This window comes from Syngnathus acus, chromosome 13, assembly GCF_901709675.1.
Source record: "Syngnathus acus chromosome 13, fSynAcu1.2, whole genome shotgun sequence".
NCBI classification, from domain to species: Eukaryota; Metazoa; Chordata; class Actinopteri; order Syngnathiformes; family Syngnathidae; genus Syngnathus; species Syngnathus acus.
Window position 1 is genome coordinate 12,380,128 of NC_051098.1, and position 22,116 is coordinate 12,402,243.

The 22,116-nt window shown below is 48.5% G+C and overlaps 1 protein-coding gene across 11 annotated transcripts in view; it reads left to right on the plus strand.

Annotated features, from left to right (window-relative positions):
* The window catches only part of robo2 (roundabout, axon guidance receptor, homolog 2 (Drosophila)), a 156,319-nt gene that overhangs the window by 53,291 nt on the left and 80,912 nt on the right, over positions 1-22,116 (plus strand). For all 11 annotated transcript variants that reach the window (XM_037268599.1, XM_037268600.1, XM_037268594.1 and 8 more), the window contains exon 2: positions 2,717-3,043. In XM_037268599.1, coding sequence (XP_037124494.1) covers positions 2,717-3,043 — 327 coding nt within the window. The remainder of the gene's footprint in view (positions 1-2,716; positions 3,044-22,116) is intronic.

Consider the following 22,116-nt stretch of genomic DNA (forward strand, 5'->3'; position numbering starts at 1 on the left):
TTTTTAAGACCGGCTCGAAGCTGGTTCAAGCGAGCCGTCATCAATGGCGTTGCGCCACTCGGAAGTGACCCGGCCCATTGCTCACAAATGCTTCTTTGCCTTGCTTTTCATGATTCCAGAATCGCAAGGCTGCACCTTAAACAAATAGCGACTTGAATGACTGTTCCATGCTTCTTTTGGTCGAAGGCCGGCTGCCGACTCATCAAATCGGACGGGGCAGGTGTTCTTCACGGACATGCGGCGGTACGGCGTCACGTACGCCGCGCCTCCCTATTAGTCACTCAGCAGCACACAAGCAATAAAGCACACACGTTTCCATTCAGAGCGCTCGGTGAGGACAATGCTTGAGGCTTGAGGAACAGGAATCAATTGATGCCATTCAGCTCTTCTCAAAGCTTCTTCTCACTCTTTCAAGTAGCCACACGCTCCAAAGTCGGGAGTTTTTGCGGTGTGTGATTTCTCCCATCGCATCTGTGCGAGCACGCACGGCGGCACCACAACGCGGGAATGTCAACACTCTTTGTTCCACACCGTTGCAGAAATTCACACGCTTGGACCTGGCAATGAGGCTTTGATGGAGCTTGTCAGCGGTCCAAAGCATTCGCAAGGCAATTCAAAACCACGTTCACCTCATCACTTCTCTGTGACACCAGTCAAGTTACAGAATGAATTTTGCCGAGTCGTCGTTTTAACACGTGTCCCATCCCACACTCAATAGATTTTTTTTTTTTAAACCAAATCACCAGCAGGGAAATGTTGTCACATCACACAATCTCATTTTCAGCTTCTTGATGATGTTCCTGCCCAACAATCCTTGAGTCAGACGGAGCAAATTGCTTAAAAAGAAGCTCCCTGCTGAGAATGATGAGCGAGAGCGAAATAACCCGAAGCCTGCTAATATACAAGAATCGCTTTTCCGTATGAATAGATTCTAAGAAAAAACGCAAACAAAACATGTCGCTGAGTCAATACGCCGTGGCTAGATATGCAACGCTAGCGAGCAGGATGCGGACAGTCCGTAGCACAGTTCATACGCGGCTGACAGGCCGGAAAGATGAATCTCGGGTTAGCGACCCGTTCAAGCGTCCCGCCGGCTTGACTCTGAGACATGCGTGGTCGGAAATGTCATTCCTTGGCCGTCGCCGCTTCCGACGTGACGGATACGAGTCCGGTAGAGGAGGGATGAGAGTTTCCGCAGGATCTGGATTTTGTCCGATTTTTATATTCTGCCTCAGTTTTTGGAGTTGCGGTTTCATCAGTGGGCTCAAATTTATTATTTATTCATTTAAAATCTATTTATTTGTATTTAGATTTATACATTTATTTATTTATTTCAAATAATTAGAAAAGGATCATCAAAGGTTCAGCGCCTTCTGTTGCAAACATGAATAAATAATAATAGCTAAAAACCAAATCTTGTTTGTTTTTTTTCCAGTTGTAGCTTTTGTATTTGTTGGCGAAATGACAGCAGACTCCACAAGTCATTTCAAAGACAAAAAGTAACGCTTGTGATTTCATGAGCTGCTTTGTGGGCTCCCGTTTACCTCGAGTGGTGGCTATGAAACCTTTGCCAACACCGGGGTTGGAGCTTAGCGGTCCGGGGGGGGGACGTGTTTTGATTGGAGCGCCTGCGCTTGGAGCCTGGTCAAGTGCACTCGCCTCAAACGCAGAGAGCACTTGATTACACAGCAGCCATGATCACATTAAAAACAACAACGGACCCAGAGCATTTCTTCAAATCAGAACAGGACAACGGAAGGCCAAAAGTGACGAGGCGGGCACGCGTCAATGACCAACTTTTGTACTGTGACATCTGCCGTCTGGCCCACTCGACAATTAAGACCGCCCGGCGCTGGCGGCACACTTTTGGTTGAAATATTTGATTGATGCTCAATGGCAGCAGCAAGCTCTGTTTTCCGCCGTGTCCGAGGCCCCGTTTAGCAAGATAGCAGCCTGATCGCCAATCAATGGCAGGCAAATGGGAGGAATTAGCACAAATTAGGGCTGGCTTGCGTTCACGGGTCAATATGGCACCTGCTTGATGGCGCCGTGGCCTCCGCCATTTAAATATGCCACGGCGTCGAGACTCGGCCAGTTTTATCTTAGCTGCCAGACTCCCGCCGCTCGCCCACCCTAATAAAATCGGGAGGAGGGCAAGGTTCGCCGCCCCCCCGTGGGGGGATTAGCATTTGACACGAGCCGAGACCCCCCCCCCCCAACATAAATATTCACGTCACACACTGACGGTGTACTCAACAGTTTTGGACTTGTTTGCACATTTCTTTTGTGTACGGAGGAGCAGTGTGGGCACTTTTTTTTTTTTTTATGCCTCCGTTAGCTGGTCACCCTTGGGTCCAATTATCCACAAGCTTGTGCCTGTAGCGTAGCGAAGAGCAGATGGTTGCTTTTTGTCCAGGTTCAAATGCTGATTAAAGGACTTGCTATGGTTTTTATTTTTTTTTGAATGCATTGTCTTGTGTTGCTGAGTGAGCTGCAAAATTCAGTCCATATATTTGTGCAGGGCTAGCACTGCTAATGTATCCTGAGAGACTGTTGACATGCGTTGATAGGTGCTGCTGTTTTGGTCAGCAACAGAGTTGACGACGTTTGACTTTTTGCAAGACACCTTCGTGACCCGATCTGATGTTTACAGCGTAGGAACCGAACCCAGTCGTCATCATTAAATGCTCCCCCTCCCTCCCTCCCCTTGCTCCAGGATCCCGTCTGCGCCAGGAGGACTCGCCGCCCCGGATCGCCGAGCACCCCTCTGACCTGATCGTGTCCAAGGGCGAGCCGGCCACCCTCAACTGCAAGGCGGAGGGCCGGCCCACGCCCAGCGTGGAGTGGTACAAGGACGGCGAGCGGGTGGAGACGGACAAGGACGACCCGCGCTCGCACCGCATGCTGCTGCCCAGCGGCTCGCTCTTCTTCCTGCGCATCGTGCACGGGAGGCGGAGCAAGCCCGACGAGGGCGCCTACGTCTGCGTGGCCCGCAACTACCTGGGCGAGGCCGTCAGCCGCAACGCCTCGCTGGAAGTGGCATGTGAGTCCATTTTTTTTTCTTCACGTCACGCTCTGCTCGGTAGATTTCACTCATTTACTCTGGGAGGGACGAGATTTGCTAGCGTTTTACAGCGACTACGTTTCACCTTAACAAAAAATAAATAAATTCTCAAAAATTCTGAAATACCCAAGCATGAAATTGATCAGAAAGTCGAGCATTTTGGTTCGGGGCATCCATTTCTTACGGGCGGGAAGGTCAAAACACGAGCAGTCTTTTGTTGGCGGGTCTGGACATAAATCTGCCGGTGGGATCAAAGTTGGAATGTTTTTTTTTTGTTTGTTTAAAGCCACATTGTGTCAGTAGCAAGTTTCGGGCAGAAAAATGTGACCCTTGGATCAAATGACCTTTGAAGAAGAGCTTCAGGTGGTCTTCCAATGGCTTCACGGGACTTTGGATTGGAAACATAATTCCACTGCAATGTGGTTTTTTTTGTGTTCTGGCCGTACTTGTTGTTCTTTGTGCTCCTTAAAGCTCCTCCACCGCCTCCAGTCCATCTTCGACTTCCCTTTAAGTGTATTTCCAGTTATTGCTGCCTTGAGCTCTGCAGGAAATTGGCTTATGTGTTGGGGAGAATATAGTGGGGGGGTGCCCACCTTTTGATCTAGTCCCCCTGCTTTCCCATGGGCCTTACAAGAAGCCCCCCCCCCCCCACCCACCCCTCAGGTGCAACACTGTGTGACAGCAGCTTGAGCTATTGATCGCTGTAAGAGGCGCTCTCCGGGTCTAAATGAAAACTCATAAAAAATAGATGGACTCTGTGGATTATTTGGAGTTTTACCTCCTTGTTGTATTTCTCGCACACCTTCCTTTGATGCAACCTGCACAAGGGAAGCGGCTGAAGACAAGCGACTCTGGCATGCAAACAATTGGCTATTTGGGCTAAATTTGATGACTCAGCATTAAATATAAAATATGTTTTTTTTTCTTTCTTTGTTAGCCTCCAAAAATGGAATGATCACACATTGTGCCGGCTCTTTTTCAGGGCTCGGGTTTCTTGGTTTTCTCTTTCTAAGGGGGGGTGGAGGGTTCTGCTGGTGGGAGGCTTAATCTCCCTGCCTTTGGCTTACCACGGTGATTAGCTTTATCAGGCCCTGACATCCCTCTAGTGATTGTAAAGCTCAAGCTAATGGCAGGAGAAAAAGCAACCTTGGAATCGCTATCTGTGTTGCAATGATTTTTGTGCTCCCCCGCCCCGCCCCCGCAGAGGGGGCTACCTCGCCATCCCCGTGCACCCGTTCACGAGTGGCTGAGCATGAACCCCCGCTCAGATAATTGAATTGCAGCTCTGAAACGGATTGGGCCTTTCCTGGCTGAAGGCCGAACGTCATCCTGGCCGTCCCGTCAACAACAACGATGTAGAGGAAAGGAAAGTTTGTCCTTGGAGGTCGCCCACAAATGGCCGAAACGGAACCCTCAATAGCAAATTCCAAGCAAAAAGGCAGTCTTCCTCTGTCTTTTTGGCTAATGCTTGGTGGGACTTTTTTTGTGGGTCTACTCAAGATAGATATTGCCACCAAAATCTCATGTTGCGAAATGACTTGAAAAGACAAAAGCTTCCAAATTCATTTTATGGCGTGTCAGCAGTAGTCACTGCCATGCAAAGACCATTTGCTGTGACAAATAAGGCAATTATTCACACTAAACCGTCGGTCGAGTATATGTGGTCGACATTTTGAGCAAAGATGAGCAAAACAACAACATGAGCCTCCAGTAAATAGGCTGTATGCTTTCCCAGATGGCTTTTTGACACTTTTTTTTTTTTCCACAGCAGACAGGCCTACCAAATTTTGCTTCCAAAGCTGATATGTTTTTTTTCCCTTTTCTCTCCTTCAAAAGACAAATAATCTCAGTCTCCAAAAGTGCCCGAGAGTCAAAGCGGCACGATAGATCTGTCGCTTATAAGAAAGGATGTTCCCCCCCCCTTTTCTCTTTTCCCGACTGAACCGGGTCAATGAGCAGCTTCATAAATCATTGTGAAGCCCGTGTCAGGAACGCTAGCCGCGGCGCTGCTGAATAAATTGCTGGCGCGGCATATATAGCCGCTGAGTGTACGTGTGTGCGCGTATACCCAAGTGTGACAGCGCTCACCTGGGGCGAGAGCGCCGCTTGAAAAATGTTAATTGGTTGGGTGTCTTCAGGTAGCAGCCGATCGGGCGCACGCAAGCAGAAAGGTTGCGCTTGTAATTGTTTTAATGCCGCTTGAGCCTGGTGACACGCAAATGTTGGAACCCAAAACTGCTGGTTGGCGCTCATTTGCAGGGCACATAAAGGCAATCAATCGTCTTTAGTATGGTCCACACAATGCAAATTCCATTTTCTAATTAAAAAAAAAAGAATGTCACCAACTTTATATGTATGGCTTACAGTATACTGAATATGATTTTCGAAACATAAAATGACTATCAAAGGGGCAATTTTGTTGAGAAGGCAACTTTTTTTTTTTGGACTTAAGTAAATAAATAATAATAATAATAAAATAAATAATTAAATAAATGTGTGGGCAGGAAATGTCTTTTTTTATTGCTTCAATAAATAATAAATAATGATAATAATAATCAAATAAATCATGAAATTTGTGAGCAGGAAATGTCTTTTTTTTTTTGGCTTGCTTAATTAAATAATAAGAATAATTAAATAAATCATGAAATAATTTTGTGGGCAGGAATTGTCTCTAAGCAAGCTGATGACATTTTGGCCTGACTCACCGGGCCTGGGCGAAGATCCGCCGTTTACTTTTTTTCTTTTCTGAAACTGTTGGTCAAGGCCAAGTTAAGCCGCAGCGTCGGCCAGCAAAAAGCCGCATGAGCCACAAAGCAGCCACTCGCATGTTACAGACATTTTTATGAAGACACCGGGGAACTGTATTGAGCTAAATATGCAAATGAAACAGATGCTTTTCCAAATGCTTCCTCAAATGGGATTGGTTGATTTTTTTTTTTTTTTTTAAACAAAGTCTCCTCTGATAGCACCTAATGTGCCGCTTCTCCAATTAAGCGGCGGGCTCGGTTTCATTCGACAGAGTAATTAGCGAGGAAATGGAGCAGAGGGGAGAGCGAGGAAACTCGTGGAGGAAGGAAAAAGAGGAAGAGGGGTGGAGCGGCTCATAAAAAGAGGGAGCGACCCAGAGCAGGTGGGGAGGGAGCCAGGCGGGTCTTTGACGAGCGCTCATTACGACTTTCCACAAATGAGACGGTGGCCGTGGCAAGCGCTCATCATCAACACACAAACAACCGAGATGGATGAGGAGGGGGGGAGAAAAAAATCCCCACATGGAAGTCCTCAAGTCATAATGAAGGCAACAATCCAATCATTAGCGCACATTAATGACGCATGCTCCGGTTTGGATGTGAAATCAGAACATTGGCTTGGGTCTAATTGACATTTAAATGGAACTTTAGCAACACCTGCACAATCCAATCACCATGAAAAAAAAGTCAGCGTTGAGTTCTTTTCAATTTCTTTTTTTCTTTTTTTTCTTCCCCTTTTGTTAAACATGCAGAAACGAGTGTAAGAAAAGGTTGAAATGAGCGTACCCCTGCCTGCCAGACTGCACTCTAAATTATTGATATGTATCTGCGGGCCGATTATTGATCAAGTCCAAAGCACAGACTCGCTGCTGGGCTTCTGCTTTAATGGCTGGATTCCGCTTTGATTTTAGGTTTCACATCGATTGGTTTCATATCGGTGATTTATTCGAGCCTTTTTTTTCTGGCCTATGTACAGTTTCAGGCTGTTGTGGTATGGTTGTGTTTTTTGTTTTGTTTTTTTTGCTGAGGAAAGGGCCAGAGAACAAGTGAGTGTTGCTGCGACCTTCTGTCGAATCTCTGCGGATCACTCAGGGGTGGTTTGGATCCTGTGACCCCTAAAGAACCCTTTGCCCTCCCCTCTCTGCCCTCGGACCTTAATTCTTCAAGCCAGTTGACGGAAGTTCTCCCCCAAGAAGCCCTGAAAATGATAATCCATCACCAGGAGCGTAGAGAAGGTGACTGCGTTGAGGGCTGAAGTTCAGGTGGCGGACAATTTGGCTTTGAAGCGAGTACGGCTGCAATTGATCCACCTTGCGATGGATGGATGGTGGGATGGATGGATGGATGGATTACAGTTGTCCGATGAATGAAATCTTCCCGCAGCATAACCGTCGGCAGTTCTCGCGTCACCGGATATGTTATGACTTAGTGATTTCTCGACGACACGGCTCGAGATTGCGCCCGTCTCCGATTACATTTTGCAGTAAGGGACGCTCGTGGCCATGGACAGCTGCAGGCCAGCGTTTGAAACCCGATCTTTCCGTCTCTTCTCACTCCATCACTCCCTCCCTCCCTCCCTCCCACCACATGAAAGCCATACGCGCAGCATTTGATGGCGTTCAGAAATCCGTGCTTCCTTTGGCTTCCTTTGACTCTTGTATTCGTAGGAAGTTCGGCGTCCAGATGAGGCCAACCTGGCATGTCAAAGAGTCAGTGGTGTTTATTTCAGCTTGTCAGTCTTCCGAAAGGGAAGGTCAATCCTGAAAGGTAAATCCAAATAAATAAATAAATAAATAAATAAATCCCTGGAAAAATAAAATAAATCAACAAATAAATAAATGGATGAATATAAATTAATAAATGAATACAAAAATGGCAGACGGGATGCTAACACGCTTCGCCTCATTGCCAGATAGGAGACCGTACCGGGGGAGCCGCCGCCGTCGTCGCACGGATCGCTTAAGCGGGGCCAAAGGCCAACTGAATCGAAATCAGAACAAGCCCATTCAAATGCAAAGCAGAATCTTATCTGGCCGCCTCTGCTGCTGGCCTTCGCGCTCGACACCGACCGGGGCAGAGCTATTAACGTAAGTTCCTCCTATGTTTCTCTTGAAGTCAGGTTGTGTTTGGGAAGATACCGCCGGCGCGAGATGGCTTCTCCTAATCTACAGGCAGAAATACAAGCAATGACGTCACTTGCGCTTGCTGGTGATTTGTAAAAGCGTCGCTGCTAATGCACGCAATCAGCCGCTAACTTTTTCTAAGCGGCAGTGTGCCATTTGAGAGCTAAATGGTGCCGTTATTGGGAAAAATGAACCCCCGCGCGTGGCGTCGTAATGGAGCTGAAAAAGAATGGCTTAATTGGCCGACGTATTCACGCCCAGACATTAACTGTATCATTTGCATTTTTCCTTTCTTTTTTTCCCTCCTTTTTAAAGGTCCCCCGGTGTGTATGTGGAACAGGCATGTGAATTATAACTCTGACACTTCATGAATATCGATTTGGCGCCGCCGCCGCTAAGTGGGAGGTTGCGGAAAATGTGGAAAATATGCCAAGCCGTTTACATTTGCAATTAATTGCAGGTTAGTTCATGCACCTGACGTGTTGACGCTTTAATGGACTATATTTCTTTGCTAGCCCGACATATCAAACGTGTTGAAGGCCAATAATGATTCAGTGAATTATCATCAAGTTCATCAAGTCGGGGAATATATTATCAATTGAGCGGCGACCGGGCCAAGGCCAGCCGGGGTCGGCTCCAGCACCCCAGAAGCCTGAACAGAAGACGGATGGACGGTAGGAAAGGTCAGACACGGTCGGACTCCCCGACATACGGAAGTTGTCGGCGTGATTTATCTTCATCGATGACCCGGATGGATCCAGATATCCCACCTTTGGCCCCCGCTCCAGACACGACCCCGCGACCGGTCATCGATTGACCATCGCTCGACCCAAGAGAACGGCGGCGCCAACAATTGCCGCATCTCCGAGAGGAGAAGTCCGAGTGATTCCTCTTGTCAGAGCAAGAAAAGCGGCCATCGTTCAATTTGGGGCCGGGGGGATACGCGGCATCTGTCATCGTGTTTGTTCCTCCACTTGTGCGCTTCTCTTGTGAATGCGGCAAACTCCGACATAAATCATTGTCAGTTTCACCTCATTTCCTGCTTTATGACAAATGGCCCCCGAAAGCTATGACGACGTCTGCCGCTCTTAACCCTTGCGACGCTGTCCCGCTGCGTTTTACATCACAATAGGCCTTCAGACGCTTCTCGGGGGAACCGGACCTTGGCTTGCCTTGGCTCCTCAGCATCCTGCCTTCTTACAAGCCCCTCCCCCTTTTGCCTCTCCCCTCCATTGCTTCCATCTCCTAAATTACTGCTGCCTAACCGGGCGTCGACGATAACAATTGAATATGGTCTCGGTGAAAACGAATCTAATCGCAAGCGAGAGCTTTATTGAAAATGAAATTAGCGGACTTTTCTAATAAAAGCCTAATGTGTGGCTCGCTAACGGACGTTGATGAGGGCGGCGGCGTTATTGAGAAGGGAAGAACAAAACCGTTTGGGATTTCATTCATCTGAAATTCAATGCCGACCGGGGCGGAGTAATTAGGCAGCCGGTGGAAAGGTACTCTCCAAATGGTTTTATTTCTCCCATTAAACGGAGCGACATTTGACATCTCCCATTTGACAGCCCCTCCTGATACTTTTATTTTATTTTATTTTATATACAAGGCTCCGTTTTGGCCAATTGTTGCCAAAGTTGAACCATAACAGATGAAACTATTGAAATTTAGTTATTGTTTGTGGGTGGATCTCATATATTTAAAAAGAAAAAAAAAAAGCCTTGACTAAACCCCATCATGTCAAAAAAAAAAAAAAAAAGAGTCCCAGAGGCGCCCCTCTCTTGTCAGGGCCCATTCAATTATGGTCCGAGCTTTCATTTCAGAACCCCCCCACCAGCTCCCAATTGCGTCCGCGTGCCAGCAGCGGCAGCCCTCACACTCCGGCACCCACAGCGGGGGATTGTGGGCCGGGGAACGTGGCATCATTACCTTCTTGGAGTGGCAGCTGTTGAGCGCGGCCCACAGGCTGTCCCTCATCCACCCGCCGGCCGCATATTTTATGCACTCGCTCAAGGGTGAACGAAACGTGGATGATGTTTGCGGGTTTGTTTTTTTTAAAACTGTGAGGTGACTTTTAGATGTTAGCGTTAGCGCGGCGCGTGCCACCGAGCTCCCCGTTGTGCCGCGCCCCGTCTCATTAATCACACGAGGCCCGGCGCCGCCGACAGCCCTGCAACCAGGTTGCTTGCCATTTCCTTGCGCTCCGGGAAGGCGTCATTATGTGACGACAGGAAGAAGGCGGTGCGGCAATAACAGCTGCCAGTGGTCATCCCAAGCACCCACCCCAACCTTCTCCCTGCCCCCTTAAGTCCACGTGTCCGCCCCACTCCCCTACCAAGCTGTTTGGCTTCCCCTTGTCTGAGGTTCACAAGTTTTCAACTGAGGGGTCAAAGGTCGTTTGAAGTCGCCTCAGCATCGCTCAGCAACGTCGCACGTCAGAAGAGCTGCTCGAGCATGACGGATGGAGGCAGACAGGCGGGGTGAGGGGGGGGTCTGTGTGGAGGGGAGGGGGAGGCGGCACCTCCCACACTGTTTAACCATCCACCTCAGCTGTATTCTCTCCATCCTCTAATTCAGTATCGATGTCGGCGTGCTGTTTGAATTCCGAGTGGTATTTGTTTGAAGGGGAGGTGGAAAGCTGTGGGCTGTTGCTACTGGTTCCGTGGTCTAGTTGTGTCACCGACGAGTAGCTGCGCTGTCACTTGTCCCTAATTGGCCCAGATTGGCGCAAAGCTCACTGACCCGCCCTGTCTTTCTCAACGTGTGTCTTTGTGTGCCAAGACAAGACAACGCTCTCCACTAGTGGATGCTAAAGCCCTCTCAGGAGGCGGGGCAGTATGACAGTATGAGGATGCAGTCAGTGGGCGGGGCTAGATCTAATCTCGATCGGAGACCCCATTGATCCGGGTGCGGGGTGGGGGGGGGGGTCGTCGCCGGGTCAGTACACGAAGCGACAATGACACGCTTCATCATACGGTACAAACCAATTGCGACACTTTCAAATGCCGTGACACCGAGTATCAATCTGGAGCGAGGCATACATCACGCGCATGGTCGTCCATTAAAGCGGCGGCCGGCACCTCGTTTAGCCGCGCCGCAATCAATCCAAACGGGGGCCGCTCGTCCGTTCCGGACCAAATGGAGAATCTATGATGTGCTCCGAGGGTGCTCGGCGATGGACCCTCCGGCGTTGCATCCTAATTGGATGGTGTGACCTTTCCCTGTTGTAATTTCCAAGGGGCTGATGGTCCATGTGGGCGGGGCCGCGGGGGTTCCAACACATTAGGAGGGCCTGATGGATGTTGGGGACCAACGGTAGCGGGTAGCAACATGTGAGGCGACAGCTGTTGACAGGAAAGGAATGTAATTGTCACCGCAGGCATCGCCGCGCATTCTCTAAATTAGTCTTGCTGGTTCAATGCTTTTATAAACACACCTCCTAAAACTCAAAGCACATTAATTAGGCCTTGTAATTTATTTTCCGTTCTTATTCTTGGGCCAGAGAAATGAACGTTTTAAGGGCTTTTGCATTCTCAAGAATCAAAGTGCAGGCAGCCTTGGAGGATAAACAATGTTTAAGTCATTCAGTGCCATTGACGGGTTATAGACGTCAAAGATATTAACTGAGTTAAAAAGGAGCCGTGGCAAGTCAAAATTGCCATTTTGGGCGATTTTTCAAAAGGTGCAATATATTGTGTGTCTCATCGTCATTTGGAGCGCTTTTGACGGCGTACAAATGCCCGCATATTTATTTGGCTTGAGCATGCTTTGTATGACGAGACGTGTTGTCACCGTTGGTGGAAATGTCAAATAAGCACGTTGGAACCCCACTTGAGCCCCTTTAATGGTGGCCATCGTCGGCTTTAACGATCTTGGCGAAACGCGTGAAAAGGGTCGCTGAGGGCCTGGACCCCCTTCGGAACAGGTGCGTTTTATTGCGGGGCCAACGGGCGGCTCGTCGTCGCCCCCTCGACTAACGAGGCATCGGGGGCCGGCTTTGTGATGGCACAAGAGCGTCCCGCAGTGAGCCTTGTCTCTTGTTTGATGCCGTCTTTCTCTTTGGGCTACAAAAGGAGGCCACGCGAGGATGCGTGATGGCATCAGGTGGCTTCTTCCTTCCTTCCTTCCTTCCTTCCTTCCTTCCTTCCTTCCTTCCTTCCTTCCTTCCTTCCTTCCTTCCTTCCTTCCTTCCTCCCTCCCTCAGTGTCCTCCAGGCTACAAGAAAAACAAAGCTTACAGCTCAGGCTTGGCTGGCTTTGATTGTGTCGAGTTTTTCCTGCTTTGTCGACGCCATGTGGACTTAAATGTTTTGCAGCTCACCTTTCACCCGTTGGTTGAAAATTTTCAAGGGCAAATTTCATTGTATGTGGTAATTTAGTTTTTCCTTTTGTCTCATTCTTCTGAGCTCCTTTGTCCACCCTTGGCAAAGATCTACGCCCCTTCCTTCCTTCCTTCCTTCCTTCCTTCCTTCCTTCCTTCCTTCCTTCCTTCCTTCCTTCCTTCCTTCCTTCCTTCCTTCCTTCCTTCCTTCCTTCCCCTCTGTCACATTCCGACGATCCCGAGCTCTCTGCGGTGTTGACCGTCCTCCTATTTGCTCGCCTTCGCCTCTCTCTTTGCTTTGCTGTGTAATTTATGAAGCGCCGCACTTGAGCGCAGCAGGCTCGCCCTTGTTCCAACCGCCATCGGGTCCGTGTTTGTCCTGGCCTTTTACCGCCCGAGCCGGTTGATACCAACACGCGAGCGGGGGCGGCGGCGAGGAACACCTTGAGTGAGATTTTCTTCTTCTTTTTCTCTGCTGAAAGGCCAAAGTCATTTGTTCTTATTGCTTGCGGTCTCACGGGAACAAACACGGGAGGCGGCGGGAGGGATGAGACTCCTACGCTGCAGTCCTGAAGTTTGCTTTGTCTTTTGTTTTTTTTAATCCGATACAGTGTTCAATTGCTGTAAATCAGGCAGCGCACTTATCTGCCTTGTCAATCGACATCAGTTTGTGACTCGAACAACACGTCAGAACAAAGATTTATGTTACCTTGAGGCAAAGACTTGAACTTGATGAGGGAGTGAGCGCCAGCCTGTGCGCAGGAATTGTGGTTCATCCAAAATGAGAAGCAAGTATGCTAAACAAACTAGCACCAGATTGGACCGCCTAATGCGGGCAGAGCGTGGCGTCCGACTTTGATGACCATTTTGTTTGCGTCGAGAAAGCGGGCGACCCGGTTGTTGTTCCTGGCAGCATCCATCCATTACTATGCGCTTCTCCCCATATGGAATCTGGACATCCATGTCAAAAATCCCCTTTGCCCGAATCCTTGCGCTCAACTCGTGTCACCTTTTGATCATAATTGGACTCAACATGGAGGCAGACGTGGGGGGCCGACAACCAAGAGAGAAGTGCACAAGTCACACAAAGGTTAGCAGGAGCTCCCAAAGGAGGCCAAATCCCTTCTCTGAAAGCTTATTGTGTAGAAAGCATGAAACCGGATTCCTGTAACGAGTCTCTGATCGGCCCAGGCCCAAAGGACTCAATTAGACCGGAGCCATCCGTTCTGAGCCAGCCGCCTTGTCTTTCTTTCACCTTCTAGTTACATCCGTCCATGCCAGGATGTGCGTGTGAAACAGTACGGAAATCACCACTAATGTCAAATATTTGCTAGCTTGCTTGTTGATATTACATGTAAACTACTAAAATATTCAAAAAATGTGCGTGAAACGGTGCAGAAATCACCACTAACGTCAAACATTTGCTAGCTAGCTAGCTTAGATATTAAGAAAATGCACACAAAAAATTAAAGCACAAAAACACAAAACTACTTTTTGGGGAAACAAGATTTGTAAGACAGCTGGTAACATCTGCAGACACTAACTAAAGCGCTAAGGACCATTACAATTTGAAACGTGTGTGTGTGTGTGTTCTTCCCACGATTGCAGCATTTGAGGGGGTGGTATGAAACGATGCCAACGTGTGAAAATGGCAACCGTGTTACATTTACGTATATAATTAAAGTGAATTATAATCATTTCTTTATTCCAGACAGTCATGCCTTTCATTGCTCTCGCTGCACCAACTTGTCCCGAGCTTGCCTAACACAAATTCTGTAAACATAAGAGGCTTTTTATTTTCCTTTTCCTCTTTTTGAGAATTGGCCCAACTTTGCGGCGGCATCCCTGTAAAATAAAAATAAATGTCTTGTAAATGAGACGGAGAAGGCTAAAGTCATCACGCAAGCCGTTAACTCTGTTTTCTCAATAGCTTTGCCCTTTTCAAACGACATCAAAAGGTTCATTTACTTGCCGTTCTTTCCGAGATCACTCTATCGCTTGTCAAACGTGGAAAGGTCTATGGAGCAAATCTGGCTGATATTTAAACCCGAATTACAATATTGCACGCTAAGCATAAACTCAATAAAAAATAAAAAAAAGCCCTCAGCCGCGGCGGGAACAAGTCGGCGCCCGTTGCCAGAGTGTCTCGAAGCGCGTCGCCGATTTCATCCGCTGCTCAAATGATACGAGCCGCACAAAAGTCAATTAGAGCGGCCCAAAATGACTCGTTCTGGACGTGTCCCGAGCGGGAACGGCTGGGGCTCCCTGGGGGAAATGAGGCCGTCTGCAATGACTTGTGTTTAGCCTTGATAATGTGAGTTCATCAAAGACAATGGTCCTTTACCTTCTGTGTGCATGCCCGGAGGTGTTCAAGTCCGCAAAAATCACACCTGGTTGGCTTTGCTTTTCATCTGCTCAATTCGTGTCAATTACGCCAGTGAAACGGATCATGGAAATATAAAACTATTACCCCCCACATTGCAAGAGGGCCAAGCAGGGCTATTTAAAGTCCCTCTAGCGTGGACAAGGCGCAACATAAAGCATCGACCAAGCGTCCCTCCGCCCCTCGGAGCTGCCATCGCCGGCAGAGTAATACTCTGTTTTCTCCGTAATCAATTAGTAAGACTTCGATGGCCCGGCCATTCGTTATGTTGGAGGGGGGGAGGAGCGGTGCCCCTGGGATGGGCGCGTCAGCCGACGCTGATGCATGGCGCGGCCGTGCTGATCGCTCTCGCATCCAAAGCAGCAGCGAGGCCCTTAGTCTGCCAAGCAAGCAAGCGTCGGGTATTTCTTGTTAAGCAGCCGGCCGAGGAAGCCTCATTTACTCCGGGATGCAATTAATGCTCTTGTAAAACTTAATAGCGAAGGCCGTTTCAAGCAATCATTCAGTCCTGATCGGGAAAGTTAACATTCGATTACGATCAGGATGACGAACGTTAAATTAGTTCCGGCAGAAGATACTCGAGTCATGGCCGTGCACAGCTCGTGGTGAGCTCAGTGCCATCCTGCAAAACCTCGCACAATTGTTTCTGTTGACATCATTTAACTTTCTAATAACTACTCGTAATCAAATATGGCAGTTTTGCAATTGAAATGCTTGCGTGATGTACAGTTTTCCATTTATCGCACTCCTTTGGTACATTAGCGAACATAGAAATAAAATAAATAATATAAATAATTAAAGTATCAATAAATAATAGAATAAATAATTAAATAATATAAATAAAATAATACAAATAAATCTCCCCCACCCCCAAATACAATCAAAGTGCATTACAACAGTTTGCGATTAATTTCAGTGTTCGTCAATTTGTCGCTCTGGTTGCTGTGGTGTTGGACTTATTTGTGTCATATTGAAGCAACAGTAGGTGAAAAACCAGAAGAGAAAACCTCCAGAGGGCTGCGTGGCGACCATGATTTTCGGGCTTCTCTTAAAGCCTCGTTTCCTGGCGACGGTCAAAGTCACGCCCGCACACAGTTGTCGACTCGGGCCCAAAGCAAATGTTTTCAGTACATATTTAATGAGTCTTTGGTTGCGATCGAGCCCTCGGTTGGCGCCGCATTGAGCATCCCAATTGCGGCGCTCGCCGCTCGACCTCGTGAATATCGGAGTAGCTCAGGAACTGCGCCGGGAATCATTAATGCGGAACAGATGTTAGACGCCGCCGCTACAACATCAACCGCCGCGCTTATTTGGATGCATAATTGATAGGAAATAGGATTAATTGTGCAATGTACACACGTGTTACTTTGGGTCAGCCTTTCTTGGTCGCTGAGCAATTACGACGAGGCTCGCGTGCGACTATTCAACGTATCGAGCGGCTCCGTGATGGATGGCGGCCAGCTTTCGAGGGATCAATTAAACATTACGCAACTACTTCTCCGTTTGAGCCGCTTTGTTTTATGAATGTTGTCCTTTGGAATTCCGAGCTCTCATTTTTACTTTTCGTCCCGCGTGCGCAATGACTATTTAAAGTCTCGTCAAATAAAGACGCGCGGCGGATCTCGAGAGAGGAATGAAGCTTACGACTCCCGGTGTTAACATCGGCCAGCGGCATTTAAACATCGAGCAAAAAAGGGGAATGAAACATTTTCTTGTATTGATGTTCCCGGTTCACCGTCTTCCTTGTCCTTGAATTTATATGTCCAATTTCCGAGCCGCTTAACTCATTCAGTCCCATTGACAGTCATAGACGTCAAAGATATTAACTGGGTTGGCAGCGAATGAGTCCAAGATCACTATTTGGACTCGTTCCACTTCCGAAAGGGGCACGTATGTGTTGCCAGTCGGGATGCGCTGAGAAGCACGAAAATATTAGTGGGAGCACCCCCCCTCCCCACTTGCCAGGTGTGAGTAACATCTGCCATGTCGCCGCGTCAAAGCCTTCCTCGCGCCGCTGCTGTCTCTTTCCATTTGCTCCAATAACGCCTTTGTCGTCCTTCATTTGGCACGAGCCGGCGCTTAATGGATTCCAAGATTAAACATGATCCCGTTCCAGCGCGCAATTAGCGCACGGCCCTGCCTATTAACACGCACGGGGGGGGGCGTAAGAACGGCCACCGATTGGCAGTGGAGAAACTTATGTGGTGTGGCGCCAATACTGCCCCCCCTAAATTTGGGGGACTCTCCTTTTACTTTTGGCTAAAGGGGGAGAGTGCACATATGGACGCAGAGTGGGCAGCTGGAGTGCTCTGCTTGGGGGTACGGGCGGGTGGACTAAGTGGACGTTGGAGGGGGTGGAAGCTTTAGTTTGGCCAACAGATGTTTTGGGGAGGTGTGTTTGTGTCGGGGGCTGTGACCCGGTCATTGAAGGGCGGTTGAGGGACCGTGCAAAAAAGGACATTACATGTTCCGGCCCGCTGTTAGACTGGAAACATTCCACAGTGTAAAACACACACTTGGGGTCCTTCAAACCTCAATTAACTAGTGTATTCAATCCAACCGGCTGCTGCACAGGAAGTAAACCCATTTGATTTGGGTCCATTTTTAACAACAAACAAAAAAGCACTTTATCTTTCTGCTCGGAGCAAAAAAAATTAATTTTTCCTTGCTCGGCACTCGTACGTTGGCATCAGTGTCTCTTTCTTTCCATCCCGGAGCACTTTATTTGTAACTCCATTTACCCGGCTTGTACTTGCATGGATCCATTTCTCCAATTTGATGTCACCCTTCTTTTCATTTTTTTTTGGGGGGATAATGATCGCCAAGAGACTCGTCTTTGAGTGCATGTACGGCGTCTGGGTAGCAACTCTCTCATGCTCGCCCGCCCGCCAGCAAAGTCTCGCCGCCATTGAATGGGAAGGAGATGAATGGCGTCTGTAAATGAATTTCTAAAGGCCACGGTGCTTTATCACGGACTCAGCCGTCGCCCCGTCCCGTTTCTCGTCTGAATAAGAGCGGAATTATCACTCGGGAGGGAGGAAGGGAGGAGAGGGAGATGAATACCTCCGGCGACGACACCCCGGGGACGCGTGCACTCACGCGCAGGTAGGGAGGAAGTGTTGCTAGGTCGGGCGGGAGGTTGCGTTATGCCGCACTAATGGCGCGCTCCATTAATCCTACAATGATGAAGGCCATTTCCTTTATTTAATTGGCTGCCAGCGTCTTTGTTACACATCATTTCCAAATGCACGCTGTGTGCTTTTAGCTGGGGGAGGTGGCGGGGGGAGTGGCCTATCAAACAAGTGTCTTTTGTGCCTCGGTTTGGCGGCTAATAGACACAAACATGCCCCCGAAAAGTGTGTCAGCATGGAGCTGTTTTGTTTAGCTTTGCTTTTAAGCGGACTGCTTTTAACTTGGGAGAATAAACAAAGATGTCATCCTTTGTTTTGTACTCTAAATGAGAGATTTTTCAAGTGAGTTGACCATGGGTGTCAAACCCAAGGCCCGGGGGCCAGATAGGCCCCGCCAAATCATTTTATGTGGCCCACTGTGCATCGACTTCATGTGTCAATGCTTCACTTATAAAAAATAGATCATGTATTGGCATTCATCTTTTTGGAATATTTAAACAGTTTGTACTAGTCTATGATTTCAAAACTAGTCATTCATCATTTTTTGTGTAGCCTATACTGTAAATACATACTATAAGGCGTTGACAGTCATAATGGCTCTCAGAAAGAAAACTATGACTACAATGCGGCCCGCCACAAAAATGTGTTTGACACCCCTGATGTAGACTGTTTAATAACTGCTGTAAAGAAATTCATCAATGAATGTGTGAAATCCCCAAATTTGTCCCCCGCCAAAATTGTAATCGCTCCCACGTCCCAAGATTCTCTTAAAAGTTCACGACGGCGCTGCTGTTTTTATCAGTCTTGCATTTATTTTCCAAACACGCTGGCTTTCATTTGGCTGCGAAAAGCCGCCGCGCTCTCCGCCGAGCGACCGAGCGCTTATTAAAAACATAAATCTGCGATATTAAAAAACACGCCGCTGCTACTGCGGCGAGCGAGTGCCGAGACGATTCGGCGCGCCGATAGCGAGGGGTGGGAGTCGTGACAAAGGGCCGCGCCCACACGAAGCCAAACGCACACTGACTGCATTGCGACCGCAGGCTGACCCAGAAACACAAGCGTGCCTATAGGGGGCGCCGAGTCGTTGACTTTGCAATTTGTGTGTAGAGCAAGACACGTCGGCTAATTGGCAACAATGGCAGAAGTCAACAAGAACATGGAAAAGCCAGCTCGCTCATCTTAACGGATCCCAAGGCTGCGCTCGGCTTGTTTTCCACATTGCAGGCTGATTGGGGGCATGGCAATATTTACTGAGAGCCCCCCCCCTCCCCTACATGCTCCTCTAGGCCTAACAATCTCCACCCCCTTTCCCTTCCTTCCGTCCTATCCCGCTAGGCTGGCATTTGAGCCTCACCAGCCAGGGGATGTTTTTTTTTTTCCTTCCATCCCTTTGCCCCCCCAAACCCCTCCCCCCGCCCTTCACTGCAAGCCCTCTACGGACATGCTGCACAGGGACACTCACTTCCTCATTAAAAAAGCAAGAAGCATTAATGTTGGATGAGGCCAAGAAGAGCCGGAGGAGGCAAAGCAAGAGGGAGGGTGTTTTCCCCTTGATCGAGTCCTAAGGATGCATGATGAATCCTCACAGACGCGCAGGCCGACATGCTGAGGAAGAGGAGGAGATGAGAGGCTGCTGCAGACTTTTTTTTTTTTTTTTTCCCTCTCCCCCTTCCTTCTGACCGACAGACATAATGGCAATGTGACTCAACGGATTGATGGCTTGTGGAGAACAGAGCTAATCGTTGGATTTGAATCAAGAACTTGAAGGCTGCTGTGTGGTACCTCCCCAGTATTAAAATGGAACATTTGAATGTTGGGATATTGTCAACTGTGAAGGACATCATCTGGAAAATAGCAAGAAGACCACAGTTGATGGAGGTCAAGCCGTGGCGGATCCGAAAAAAACAACAGCTGCCGTCCTCAGTCGAGATGGAGACAATATTTCCGTGTGCTACGAATCTCAAATCGCCACCGTTAAAATATTGTACATAAATAAACAAAGATTCATTTTTTTTTATTCTTCCCCTTACCAATCGATGAGCGTTGCTATGCGGCGCTTGATTATGCGGCAATTTCAAGGACTCTGGCGCTTCATTGGATTCACTCCTCTCGTCAAGCAACATCCCGAGAGCCGCCACTCAATTGGCGTTCCCACTCTGATAGACAGTCCGGCCCGGGGGATCAATGGCATCAACTTTGTCGTATTGACCTCTGCCGTTTTTTGGCCGAACGCTTCGGCGGACGCACTCGTGCGGATATATATTGTTTTGAAACCGCAAGTTGTATTTGGGTCTTCCGTCAACATTTGTAACGGGGCTTTTCCTCAGGATCACCCTTGGCGTGCCGCGCCTCGCGCGGTAGGGAAATTGGGGTCACCGTCGGGAAGCTCGCAGAAAGAAAAAGCAGCCCAAAGCAAGATGAGCGCACGTTTGACCGTGTTGTCTTTTCTGTGCTTGCATTTAGCATCCGGGATGGGGGGGTGGGGGGTGTTCGCCCCGTAGCGCCGCTTCATCTGCCGAGTAGCTTTCCGCCGATGCCGGCGTGTCCGCAGGCCCTGTCTGCACGCGTCACAGCGGGCCAGACAAAAGACGAAGAGATCGGGCAACCGGGGCGAGTCACGGATTTCCTCCCGCGGCACCATTTTAAGTCGTTACGAAGGCAGGAAGATCTTTCTCGTCCGCTATTGGGTTCACGCCAAGTAAAAAGTGTATGGATTGGTTGGTTGGCTCTTTGTGGAGCTGTAAGCAAATCTTGCCGTCTTAATGGCCATGAATTTTTCAGCAAGTATGACTCTTGGGAAGGCTCTGATATGAGACACTAAGTGCTTTTGACGCATACTTTGGCCGCACCTTTACATAGCAACAACCTAAACCCTGAAACTAACAATCTGGGTTTTAAACCACATTCCAGGCTAATTTTAAAAGCCAAACTAAAAGCCGCATTTGAATTTCATTTTATTCATATTTGCAGATATTATGTATTTATATATTTTGTTCTCATCTCGTCATGAGACGTGTGGTCTAATTATCGCAGTCCTCTTCTTGGTTTGGTGCTTTACACATGGCTCGCCCCCACCGGGGTTTTCGGTATTCTGACGATAAGCCCCCCCCTCGCCTGAGCCCCCGCCCCCCCATCCTTCTCTCTCGTCTCCTCACCCGCAAGTCAACATAATAAACAGTTTCAGCATTTTGTTTTCGCCGGGCGAGGCCTTTGTCTCTCGTGAGGATTTATCATCTGCCTCCAGTATTTTCGTGCGTCTTAATCTGCACGTTGTTTGATTACTGGCAGCTAATTAAAGTGAGGTGATGGCTTGATGATGGGTGGATGCGGGGGGCGGGGGGGGCTGCCTAGTTGCCAGCCAGCTCTTCTCTCCGCTGCTTATTTATCCGCTTGCCCAACAAGATCCCATTTGCATATTTTCACTTTTCCTCGGCGACTTATCGCCTCCGCCCGCAAATAAGAGCCAGTTTTGACTTTTGGCTTGCCTGTGACTGAACCGCGGGAAGCTTTGGTGGGCTTTCTCAGCCTGACGTGTGGGGGAGTAAAGCGCTGCACACATCTGCAGCCGTAAGCTGTTTTTTTTTTTTTCTTCAATGAGAAGAAAAGAAGTCATGGAAGGGATGTTTTGCTGTAAACATGGAAACAGGCTCTGCTAAGGAGCTATTGTTTTTTGCATTGAGCTTTGTTCCTTTGTCCCTTAGTGGGATTATCCAAAAAGAAAAACTTTTCAACCCATCTTCATTCAAATTTGGTTTCATGACTTTGTGATCTTTTCAAAAGTGATGAGCTAGATAAGCTCCAATCAAACGTAACAAATAAAAGCGACTTTCCTCGCTCTACGTTGTGCTCGGCGCCATCCGAGCTCCTTTGTTCCTCCTTTCACGTGCTTAGCGGCCCATTCATCATGTAATTGCGACACGAGGCGGCTTTACCTGGTGACACGCCGACAAATGTCACCGATGACAACGAGTTTGTCTCCGCAGAGAGATGCCCTTTTCCCGCCGTCCCCCGAGCGCCGGCAACACCCTCGCGGGTCTCCATCTCTTGTCAAGCGCTTGAACCCATTTGCATGCGCATCTGCTTGTCGACGGGACGTCTTTCGGACCCCCTCGATGCCGGTGACGATGCGCTGAGCGTCGGAAAGGGGCCACTAAGGAGCTCGGGGGCCAAGAAGGAGGATTGGAAGCCCGACACAATCTGCCTCGTGACCTTTGACCTCTGCGTTTAAATTTGAGTACTTTTCTTGAAATGGCTTGCACAGGTTTTTGTTTTGATTTCTTTCAACTTGGTAACTAAAGACCACTTAATGTGGCAGACGCAGTCAAGCAAGCATGCCGGATTT